Raw genomic sequence first — 11,299 nt, 5'->3', positions numbered from 1 at the left:
TTGAGGGTTGTCAGACAGAACTGATTTCATTTATTGAACAGACAGACCACTGGAAGAGCTGGGTCCAATGACCTGTCCATGCCCACATCCACTCCCACTGAACTACTGGAGGGTTCTGGAGCTGCTCAGAGGTGAGAGGGCACTTCCTCCCTAACACTACCCACCACACCACCCTGCCTACTTGGCCCAAACTCACCTTCCAAAGGGGGAGAAGGCATGAGCTCCACACGGACCACTCCTGTGACCAGGCTGAGGGGGTGGGGGCATGGGGGTGCAGTATGCACTTGGGAGGATGTATCTGGACATTCACTTAGACTCGGGGACAGGCGGTCTCGGGGTTTCAGGCCCTGAAGACTCCCACAGTTTCAAGGGTCCTTTGGACCTCTGCCTAGTTCTTCCCCAGTGGACATAGCCCTTGCCTTTTTATGTGTTCATTCCTTACTTTATTCTGCTCTGATCCCCACACCACTCTGTGCTGGGCTCTGCCAGGCATTGAAGATGCAACAGCCCTGCCTTGGGGAGATCGTGTTGGGGAAGCGGTGGTGGTGGGCCAAGGGCTACCACCCTCCCCACAGCCCAGGTTCCACTTCCCCCCTTCCCACCCCTTCCACCCATGGGCATCTTTCAGGGTGCTTCAGGTAAGGATTAAAGATGGGCAGGAAGAAGGGTTTCCTTATTGAGCAAGGAGGGGCCGCTGGGCCCAAGTTATGTTGATGATAATGACGTTGAGGGAGTGGAGAAGGGTAAGTGATCAGGCAGGAGGGAGGTGGAGGGGAGGGAAGTAGAAGGAGGGGGACTTCCCTCAGGCTGGAGGAACCACAGGCTCCACAACTGGCCAGCATTTATGAGTGGAGGTCTGTCCCACTCTGGTCAGGGAGCTGGTCTCAGTGCCAAGGACAGCAGAGGGTAGAGCCTTGGGTGGGGAGAGAGGAGCCCTGACTATAAGGCCTGGCTGCACAACCTCTCACCGCGGGACTCGATGAGTCCTTTTTTCTGGAGGGCCTCAGCTTTCCCATCCGTACAATGAAGTGGCCTCTCCCACTTTTGGTTTGGTTTTGCAGCGTCTGCTGGGTACCTGTGTGCCTGGTCCTCTGGCCCTTGCTCTCGAGAGGAGGAAGGTGACAAAGACCACTCAGAATGATATGGGCTGTGGGAGCACAGCACAGTCAGGGGAGGCTTCTGAGAGGAGGTGTCATCTGCACTGGTCCTTGAAGAATGAGACTCTTCCTAGCTTGTCCTCTGCTCACAAACATGAACAGAGGCCACATGGAGCAGATGTCTCTGTAGAGGTCAAACACCGGCTCCACCCTGAGGGTGTAGGTGAGTGAGGAGTGGTGTGGAGGGAGGCACAATGTTTTCTGCATAGCCACACACACGTGGGCCAGGTCCTCCTTGCCCCAAACCACAAAGATACATGGGGCCTTGACATGACTCTCCAGGGAAAGATTGGGGAATTGTTTTTGTGTTAAATTGATGCCACTAACATTTATTGAGCACCTACTGTGTACCCTGACAGTGACTGGAAAAGGGCAACGCACAGGTTTCAGTAGGATTAAATAATTGTTTTATGAAAAAGGAGACTTCAGCCTGCCTGGACCCCGTGGAGGGAGAGAGGCACGGGCTGCAGGAAGATGATGGGGAGGGTGTTGTGTTAATGGGATCCTTGGAACTGTGCCTTTCAAGGCGAGGGCTTTGGATAGGCAGAGAGGAGTGGGGGGCCTCCAGGAGAACACAAGACAAAGCGTGGAGGCTGGAATATTTGAGATTGTTCAGCAGCGGTGCGTGGGTAGGGGACAAGAGGGAAGGCTGGAGGTCTTGTCTGGGGTGAGATCACAAAAAGCCTTGGATGGTGGAGTCACACACAAGGGTCTCAGGACAGGACTCAGTTCAGGAGCCACCTCCTCCTGGAAGCCTCTAGGTCACTGCCTTACCTGGGCCCCTGTCCCAGCATGACTATTTTGTTTGTCTAGGACATGCTCCTGTCTGGTTTGCTATTGCTGAAAGCCTGTACCTAAGGAGTGGCCCAAAGTTTTTGATATCCAGAAAGAATCTGTTCCAGCCCTTCTATCTAGCCAGTGAGCTCTAGAAGCCCAGGGCCAGGCCTTAGGGGCTGAGGGGATCCTGTCTGTGGCTCCTGTCAGCCTGTGGTTCATTTCTGTGGCCAGGCTGGGGCAAGGGCCTGAGGTACCTCTGGCCCCCAATTCCAGAGAAACCAGTCAGTAGATCAAAAAGGGAAGAAGCCTGCTGAGCTGCAGTCCAGAGAGAAAATCCACATCAAAAGCCTGATACAAGGGTCCCCTGTGGAACCTCCAGTGACACCTTTGCTTCAGGCCCTGCTCTCGGCCACGTGGAATCCATTTTCAAGAGCTTTGCTCAGGCGAATGCATGTCTGGTGTCTCCAGGGCCTGGTTCACCTCTGGTTCGGGCCCAGGAGGGCTCTGAGATCAGGGTAGCAGGCAGAGAGGGAGGGAGGGCAGGGGGTAACCCCTCAGCCCTGCCTCAGCCCTCCCCAGTTCCCCGGCCCCCTGGCTTCAGCTTCTCCAGTGTTCTGCTCACAGTGGACAGGCTGCTTCGGGCTCCTGGGGAAGAGACCAGCACAGGGCTGCCTGAGTAGACAGATTCCGGATCAGAGCAACCCAGAGGGACCAGTGGGGAGAGAGGGGAGTCCCAGGGACAGTTTCAGCTGAATTTAAAGAGGCACGGATGGTCAGAATGGCTCTTCAAGAGGACAGCAGCATGGTGGGGGCAGTTACAGGCAGGACTCGGGGCTGACTGCCTGGTTTCAGTTCTGGCCCCACCACTTCCTAGCTGCCTTACTTAATCTCTCTGTGCCTCAGTTTTCCCATATATAAAGTGGGCTTAATTACAGTACCTCCCTCATGTGACTGTTTTGAGAATGGAACAAATAAATATATGTAAAGTGTTTGGAGCAGGGTCTGGAATGGGGCCTTTTGCTGGGATTAGGTATCCCACCACTGGCAGTAGATGCTGTGGGCGAGGACCATCTTTGAGAAACTCCTGCCCTAGAATTTTCCAGTGTGTGGAGGGAGGGGAGGAGGAAGATGTTCCATTTCAGTTACCAGCTCTGAGAGTTGGATTCCATCATGGGAGAAGAGAGTGAGAAAACATAAACTGAGACATGGGACCAAGGGTCGGTCCCAGTGTCCATGCCGGGCACAACAGAGAAGCCCTGAGGTCAAACAGGAGCCCGGCTCAGCTTGGAGCAAGAAGGGTTTTGACCAAACACATGGAAGAACTGGCTAACTCTGCTGGCTCCCGGTGACTGGGGACACCCCTTCTGCATGTCCCTCAAGGCTTCTCCCCGGGCCCCCCAGAGCTGCTCAGCCAGAGAGCAGAGGTGGAAGATGGATTCTGGAGTTTTTAAAACTTACCCTCTTTATTGCCATTGGTGCTGGATCTTCCCTCCCCATGGTCTGGCCCCGGGTGGGGGTGAATTCTCAGGCTCCCTGCATGATAAGATCACCCCAAGCCCCCTGGTTACTAAGCCATTCTCAGATCAAGTCCTGCTTTGGGAAGGGAAGACCTGCCTGTTGTCTCATCTCCATCCCTGCTGCTGTCTTCACTCCACCACATTCCTTTAGGCTTCTCACATGATCTGGGCTGGTTTGGGAGTGGAGATGGGAGAAATGGGCCCTTGAAGGGGAAGATGGCAAACTTTTTGAGGAGGTGAGGGTCGTGAGGAGAACTAGGGATATGGAAAGCCCCCCAGGATTGATGGAGATGGTAGCATGTATGTGGGGAGCTGAGATGAATTGAGGAGCTATACAGGGGTCCTGAGGTCTTAGGGGAGGTAGAGGGTTTTTATGGGGGCTCAGGAATGAAATGCGCTTATCTGGAGATCTCGGAGGCTTTGTGGGAGTTGGAGGCTCCCTCCGGGGAGATGGGAGTTCTAGGTGCTCTGAGCTGGTTCAGGCACCTTTGGAGCAGGCAACAGGCTGGAGTCTGTTACACCGTAGTCATGGCAATGCCAACACACACACACACACACACACACACACACACACACAGCAACTAACACACACAGCAACTAACACACACAGCCAGGATCAGTCACACACAGGGTCTCAGTTCTGCCCCACAGTGGGCCACAGACTTACACACAATGGGTGTCACACAACAGTCCTTGGAAGAGGGCTCTGCTGGGTGCTGGGGAGAGGACTCACCTATGGTGGGCAGGATGTGGTCCAGGTTGAATCGAGCCTTTAGAAAGGGGTAGGCCAAGATGAGGAACCCTGAGAAGAGAGACACAGAGGGGTTCTGTGATGGGGAAGGGGCCTGGTTAGTGCAGGCTGCATGGGGCTGTGGGTAGGCTGTGAGCCTGGGGGTGGTTTATGAGGGTGATATGGATGGGCATGGGAGGAGCATGAGTGTGCAGGTTGGGACTGTGAGTGCATAAATGTGAGCCTGTGGGAGTTTAGGGGGGCGGCTCCCCATCACCCAGCCCTAAGAGGGGGCAGGGAGTAGTGCCTCTTTGGAGAAGGGGCTACAGGCTGTGAAAGCCCGGGCTCCCGGCTCCAGCCTTCCCAGGTGCTAAGCATGTTCTCAGCTGGCTGGAAGTGGGCCCAGCTACATCACCACCACCACCACTCCTCTGTCCCAGTCTGCCCCAAGCCCGGGAGCTTCTTAGCATGCTCCTTCCCACCCAGACCTGTGGATGGGTTAGCAGAAGAATGGACCCTGCCCTGCCCACCTGCATTTCATCCCCAGACCAAGTGTCTGTGGCTCTTGGCAGGAGTTTGCAGGTACAGATGCCAAGAACCCACCCTTCTGGTGCTTCTGGCTCTGCTTTTGGCCCAGGGTGGTGGAGTGGGGAGGGACAGTACTCAGCATCAGTGCGGGGATATCAGTGGGACTGGCCCAGATAGAGAGATGGATGGATGCCTGGACAGATAGACAGATGCCCTGCCAAGAAATACCAGGAGAGAAAAAGAAACCCTTTGAGTTGGATCCTCTCTTGGCTCACAGAGTGTCCCACTGAGACCTCTGTCCTCTTTTACCTGTCCCCTGTCAACCCACCCTCAACAGGCTTACGAATTCCACCAAAAACCCAAGAGCCCAGGGCTTGGGACTAGAGGGCCAGAGGGGAGCAGCCAGAGAGGAGCATGACGACCAGCTCCCTTCTCCCAGTCTCCCTACCCCAGGCAGAAGGAAGCTTACTCCAACCCTCCCCTGCCTCCCTGCGCCCCCGACGGCTGCTTTGCTCACATCTCTTTAGCTTCTATGGTCCCCAACCAATTCCTAGTAAACCAACCCTTGCTTCCATTTCTCATTCACTTGACTATGCCCCCCCCCCTTCCAAGCCCAGCACCTGCTCACCCAGACTGGCGGCGCCAATAAAGATGCCACCCACGGCGGCTGCAGCTTTGGACACGGACACACCGATGATGATGCTGCCAGCCACCAGGCCGAGGGCCACACAGGCTAGCTGCAGGCAGCGGAAGTCTCTGCTGCTGATGGGGATGTCCATGCAGGCCTACCCAGGGTACCGTCTGCTGCCAGAGGGCCTGTCCCCAGGAGAGCCCTGGAGGTCTCCGTCCTCTTGGATGTATCTTTGCTGGAGCTCCACCTTCAGAGTGGGAGTTTCTGGGCAGGAAGAGTCGAGGCTAGTAACCCTATCCCACAGCTCTCCCAGGGGCCTCCAGCCACACCTTGACCTAGGATCCCTGCCAGGTCACCCCAGCCTACTCTTCCTCCCCGGAAGGCCCCTGAATGTGGAGGCCACTCTTGGGACTCCTGCCTGGCCACATCCTGCCTTGGCTGCCAGAGTTCTGGAGAGCCGGGCCTGCTGTACAGGGTTGTCCCCTGTTAGCTTCCTCTCGGGAGAGCTTAGCCTGAGCTCTCCTGCTCAGGATATCCTGCCCTAGCTCCCTGGAACCTGCTTGGCTGCCCCTGGGCCTTGGCCTATTAAAGTTTGGCCTATTAAAGTTTAAAGCGGTGGGGGAGGTTGGTCCAGGGAACACGGGTTTCTCGGAGAAGCGGACAGCAGGGAGGTCCTGAGTTATTCATGAGACTGCAACACGAGCTGCCACCTGTCCCAGATGCCCACGAGGGCACGCAGCCCGGGTTCCACTGCTGGAGGGGGCAGGGTGGACTGGTGGCTTCATGCGGCGTTTAGCGGCCAGGGACGCGAGGAGACTCTCCGGCTACATGCTCAGGGCCCACCCTGCTGTCTTCGGCCATTTGGCACGCGAGACCTCTGCTCGGGGACTCGGAGACAGGCATAAGCATGAGACACAGGGGGCCTACAGGAGGCTCAGAGGCCAGAACAGTGACTGGGACAGGAGGAGAAAAAGAGGTTCACGCTTGCCCCCTTGCTCCTCCCCCAAGCCTGTCAACCTCTGGTCTCCTAAGGGGAGCAGGGCTGAGGGGTCCTGATTTGAGGCTGATCTCAGGGGACCTCCTTCTCCTCAACTAGGCTTGGTACCCACCCCCCTTTTAGTTGCCAGTGGGTTGGGAGGGATCCCAGGTAGGGGGCTGAGAGGGAAGAGCAGGGGTGGGGAGGCATGAGATAGGAGGAAGATAAATATGGGGAGAGGATTGGCAGGGGTGGAGCGTCAGCAGCCGGGGTCAGGAGATAGGGACATGGCTGGCACCTCTCGACCTCCTCTGCCCGGCCTATCTGACCTACTTGCAGTACCCACCAGTTAGAGGCTGGGCATTTGTAGCCCTATCCCACCCGAGACATAGCCCTCGCCACTGACTGCAGTCTCTGGGCCTTTGTGGATAAGGACCTCCCCGATCCCAGAATCTATCTGGGCCTGCTTCTATGCCTGGACCTAGGCACCTGGGCACTGTTCCCAGGGTCCCATCACTGGCCCCACTGGCCTCTCTTTGTGTGCCTCTGTCTCCCTGATGATGTCTGCCACCCAGCATGGCCAGGCCAAGGTCCTCCACCTCCATAGCTACCCACTGCCCCTCGCTCCTCCCCTTCTCTGCTGCTGCCTTCTGCTGAATGTCTGCTTAGCTGTCTGGAGAGCGCCTCCTTCCTGTAGGACGCTGCTTGGCCAGCCCCAGCTCTGTGAAGCTGTTCCTGACCATGCCTGAGGGGGGGGGGGGAGGGGGTGCTGCCTACTGCTGCTCCCGTGTGCCCCATGCTGTAGTGCCCACCATCTGACCTCATCCTCTGTCTCCTCTGTGGACTGTGAGCCCCTCAAGGGCAGACTCAGAGTGAGCTCCACAGAATGCCATGGCTAGAAGGGACTCGGGTGAGGCTTCTGAACACAAGGTAGAGTTCAGGGAGGGCTTAGACCTGCACGACCACCTCAGGTCCTCAAAGAGGAAGGCTACAGGCACCCTGGGACCTGTGCCTCTAACAAGGGGCTTTTCTTGGGTGGGGGTGGGGGCCTGAGAAGGCCAGGGTCACCTGACTGAGCTTCAGCTGAGGGAAGGCACTGCCAGGAGGCTGGAGAGAAGCCTGAGGCAAAGACAGGTGTGAACTCAAAGGTACATAGAGAGGAGGGGTGACTGCAGAGCACCAGGGGGCCCCAGGCTGTGTCCCTGGGCCCTAGAAGAGGAAGCCCCCGGAGGTGGGCATTCCCCAGTTACAGCGGCTGCTGCCAACGTTCTCTGTGCTTCTCTCCAGGATGAGGTCTGATTATTCCTCTAATTAGGCATCAAATGACAGCCCATGTCTCTGTCACACATAATTGACCCCCCCACTTACTAGTTTTAGAAGGAGCTGTCAAAATAATTGTTTATGAAAATGTGTTCTGAGATTTTGAGCTTTGGGAATCTCAAAGCCCTCACCCCCGTTAAGTGTTTGCATAACTCAGGCTGGGCAGGGTGTAAAGCCAAGGGCGGCTCCCACGCCGTCAGCGAGACGGGCACCTCACACTGTGGGTTTTGGGCCAGCCACTCCACCGCCTGAACCTCACTTTGCCCATCTGGTGAAGGGGGATGGGGATGGCAGAGGCTGGAGTCAGGAGGGCCTGCACATTGTGAGTTTCAGCTTCCAGAAGAATACTCTGCCTCTAAAAACTGGAGACCAAAGCTAAATTAGAGGGTTTGGGGTTTTTGTTTTTGTTTTTTTGACATTGTAAATTCCTCAGGGCACAAAGTCAGAGGAGGAAATACGGAGGAGAGACACATGAAGCTATTATCAGTTACAAGATCACAGAACTACAAATCCATGCAAGCTCCTTTATAGAACAGATGGGGAGACTGAGGCATGGGGAAAGAAGGGTTGCCCCAGAGACCTTGACAGAACCTGTGTCCAGATTCCCAGCTCAGCTCAGAAGTACTCTAGCATTTCTTTGTCTCTGAATTTCTAAATTGTCTTATTTGAGGTGGGAGGAATTGGCAACCCCACCATCAGAGGGAGGCACTGTGTTCAGTCAAGGCCTCCATTTTTTCCATCACGGCAGGGGAGTGTCATTAAAGGCTTCTTAAAACCTTTGGATGCCCATTCATCCATTGGTTATCTTAAAACCTTTGTGACGCCCACTCTTCCATTGATTAGAAATATAGAGAGGAAGGCTTGCCAATTCTTTCCTCAATATAGGCTGTTTCATCTGTGAAAAAGAAAATACAAGCCTGTCCTTGGGTGATGTGTTTCCTACAATAGGTAAGGAGATGGAGGTCCAAGTCACTAGAGACTGATCACCCCACCTGTTCCCCACCCTGCAAGCATCAGAGCCCTCCTCGCTGAAGTCTGGGTCCCCCAGGCCTCTGGACCCGGGGGCTGTATAGGCAATGGGTCATCTCTGTCTCTGGGCAAGGCTGGGGTTGGAGTGCCTGCCTCTGCTCCTTCTTTCCCAGAGGTGCCAAGTCCAAGGCTGGCCTGGGGTGGGGAGGAAGAGTGGGTGGAAGGCCTCAGTGTGGTTTAGTTCTGTTTATTTTCCTTGAGAGGTGAGGACCCTGGAAAAGAGCGTGATTAATGCACCGATCCCCTGGGGGACGGGCAGCTTTCCCAGACTGTTCAGAAGCTAAACTCTGGGGAAGTGGCTTCCAAGGCAACTGCTACCATGGCAACAAGAGTGCCAGCCGTGGGGGGACCTTGCTCTTCGCTCCCCTCCAGACCTAAGCAGCTGGAGCAGTTGGCACGGGACCAGGGCACTGCTGTTCGTGGAACAGGGCTTTGGGCCAGGAGGGAGGAGGGTGCCCCAGAGCTCAGGCAGGTGGACACCCACAGGGAGAAACACTTGGCCCCTATGCCCAGGGCCCAAACTAGGGGTCAGATAGGAGTCTTACTAACTAGATTTGAGGCAGGAGACCTGAGGTCTAGGACATGCCGGCTGGCTGGGACCATCTTTCTCCTAAGGCCCAGTCCAAGCCTGAGCCCTAGAGCTAGGGGACTGGCCACCCCAGATAAAGGCCTCAGAGCCCCCCTCAGTGTGTCTGCCATGCGTCTCTGCCCAGCAGAGCCAGGTACGTTGGCCTGGGCCTCAGAAAGGGCAGGGACTTCCCAAGGCCACCCAGTGAACAGTAGCAGAAGGACTAGAACATAGGATCCCTGAAATCCCCAAACTCAGACTCTGCTCTGGGCACCACAGCAGCCCCTTGGGGACAGGGACCCCAGCCCCGAGGGGCAGAGCAGCCTGTCAGTAGGAGGACCCCACAAAGGGCTAGAAGCCAGACCCACCTGGAAAGCCCAGATCCGTCTCCACCCACACAAGCCAAGGAAAGGGGGAAAGCTCATCTCCATCACTGGCACCGAGTGGAATAATTCTGCCCTAGGAGATGGCAATAAAAACAACCACAACTATCACAGCCAACCTATACTGCGTACTTGCTGCATGTGCCTGGAACTGCTCTAACACTTTGTTAATCAATCCACAATTTCACAACAGCACCAAGAGCTAAGCAGCCCCAATTTTTGGTTGAAGAAACTGCCGCCCAGGGCAGGAACTTGCCCAGGGCACAAAGCTAGTTAAGTAGCAAGGCTGGGACTTGAACCCCTGCAGTGCAGCTCTGGATCTCAAGTCTCTCTTGGGAGAATTCCATCTCTGTCTTCCTACCTATACAGCGAAGTAATTTTTTCCTTTCTCTGCTCAGTTCTAAGTCGGGTAACATAATGGTACTTTACCTCATATGAAAATTAAATGAGATAATGCCTAGAACTTTCTCTGCAAGCAGCTGTTCCTTAGTAAGCACACAATAATGCCAGCAAAACCAAAGTAGGCACTGTAGAATTTAAAAGCAGAGCTGTGAAGGAGGAGAGGGGCCTTGCTGGTTGGACTGGGGTGGGGAGGCAGGCTTGTAGAGGGCACAGCACAGCCTGAGCAAAGGCTTGGAGGCACGAGAGCCGGCTGGAGCTACATGCAGCTTGGAGTCGGGGGTGCTTGGTCCAGGAAGCCCCTGGAAGTCCCATCCCAGCTGGCCAACCTGAAGGACTGACTGGGCTGGTGCTGGAGTTGGACAAAACTCATATCATGGCTCTAAGCCCCCAGGGACTGGGAGACTTTGGGACCAAAGGCTCCGATTCTGCAGGCCTGTTTCTCTAGCCCATCTCACTTCAGGTAGAAGACAGGATGTGAAGGTGGTAACAGTTACTGGGAAGGGAAGACAGTCAACAGAAAGTACGTCAGCGTCAACACGGAAGCACCCACACTGCAGGAGAGCCCCTAGAATGAGGAGCTCCTGATCCCATCACCCCTCTCTGCTCTCCATGGGGAGAAAATCTGCCAGCAGCACCTCGTGCACTGCCCTGACCCCTCGGACCTCCCCCTTGCCGCCCCCTTCCCACCCCTGCCCTCTCCAGTGTGGCTCTGAGGATGACACGGGACGAAGCACAGGAAAACCCTTTTGCACAATGGACACAAGAGCCATGGCTGTGAGGTGCCAGTTTTCTTTGTTCCAAGTCTGGCACAGTCCGGAGCACACAACACCCCCACAACAGATCCTTGAGAAAGGCTTAGTGCTGCTCCAGACAGATGGGAGCTTTGTTCCTGCCTGGGTGGGGTAGCTGGCCTGGGCACAGAGCACATCTAATAAAATACTTTTTGAAGACGGCTTGTGTAATGGTTACTGATAGGCACCTCTTCCGTCTGATGAGGAGACCCTAGGGGGCAAAGGCTGCTTCTCACTCATCTCTGGGTCCAGGCACAGAACAGGAGATTGACAAATGCTGACGAACTTCATTTCTTTGCGTAAAAAGGAAGAGCAATGATATCTCCTTCACCTTGTGTCGCGGGTCCAATGAGGGGCTAGATTGAGAGGTCCCAGATTGAGAGGTCCCACCAGGCGCACCTTCCCGGCACAGGGCTGGACTCGGCCCCTCTCCAGGAGGCCTGTCTCCTCAGGTTTACAGGGGCAGAAAGGACCATCAAGAAGGCCACAG

General features: G+C 55.6%; 2 protein-coding genes across 4 annotated transcripts in view; both read right to left on the bottom strand.

Annotated features, from left to right (window-relative positions):
- Positions 1–11,133, bottom strand: KNCN (kinocilin). Of its 2 annotated transcripts, XM_058717530.1 has the most exons (5): positions 10,998–11,133; positions 5,338–5,604; positions 4,185–4,253; positions 3,393–3,467; positions 1–2,579 (listed from the first exon to the last, which is right to left on the bottom strand). In XM_058717530.1, the coding sequence occupies exons 2-5, from the start codon at positions 5,486–5,488 to the stop codon at positions 2,500–2,502; spliced, it is 375 nt and encodes a 124-aa protein (XP_058573513.1). In that variant the 5' UTR covers positions 5,489–5,604; positions 10,998–11,133; the 3' UTR covers positions 1–2,499. The 2 variants fall into 2 exon arrangements, with proteins under 2 accessions (XP_058573513.1, XP_058573511.1); XM_058717528.1 differs by lacking the exon at positions 10,998–11,133 and having other exon boundaries at positions 5,338–7,915.
- The window catches only part of MKNK1 (MAPK interacting serine/threonine kinase 1), a 44,104-nt gene continuing 40,835 nt past the window's right edge, over positions 8,031–11,299 (bottom strand). The window contains exon 16 of one of the 2 annotated variants that reach the window (XM_058717518.1): positions 8,031–11,299. In XM_058717518.1, the coding sequence (XP_058573501.1) occupies positions 11,137–11,299 (163 nt within the window). In that variant the 3' untranslated portion in view covers positions 8,031–11,136. The other variant, XM_058717521.1, reaches the window with a different exon arrangement.

Source organism: Neofelis nebulosa, chromosome 2 (genome assembly GCF_028018385.1).
Source record: "Neofelis nebulosa isolate mNeoNeb1 chromosome 2, mNeoNeb1.pri, whole genome shotgun sequence".
Taxonomy (NCBI): domain Eukaryota; kingdom Metazoa; phylum Chordata; class Mammalia; order Carnivora; family Felidae; genus Neofelis; species Neofelis nebulosa.
Note: the sequence above shows the minus strand (reverse complement) of the source record. Positions and strands in the feature narration are given on the sequence as shown.

Excerpts from the sequence above, each read along its gene's own strand:
- KNCN (XM_058717530.1), bottom strand. The coding sequence starts at position 5,488 with ATGGACATCCCCATCAGCAGCAGAGACTTCCGCTGCCTGCAGCTAGCC. Across the intron at positions 4,254-5,337 it reads TATTGGCGCCGCCAGTCTGG|GGTTCCTCATCTTGGCCTAC; the intron begins GTGAGCAGGTGC and ends CTCTCTTCTCAG. Across the intron at positions 3,468-4,184 it reads CCACATCCTGCCCACCATAG|GGAGCCTGAGAATTCACCCC; the intron begins GTGAGTCCTCTC and ends CTTATCATGCAG.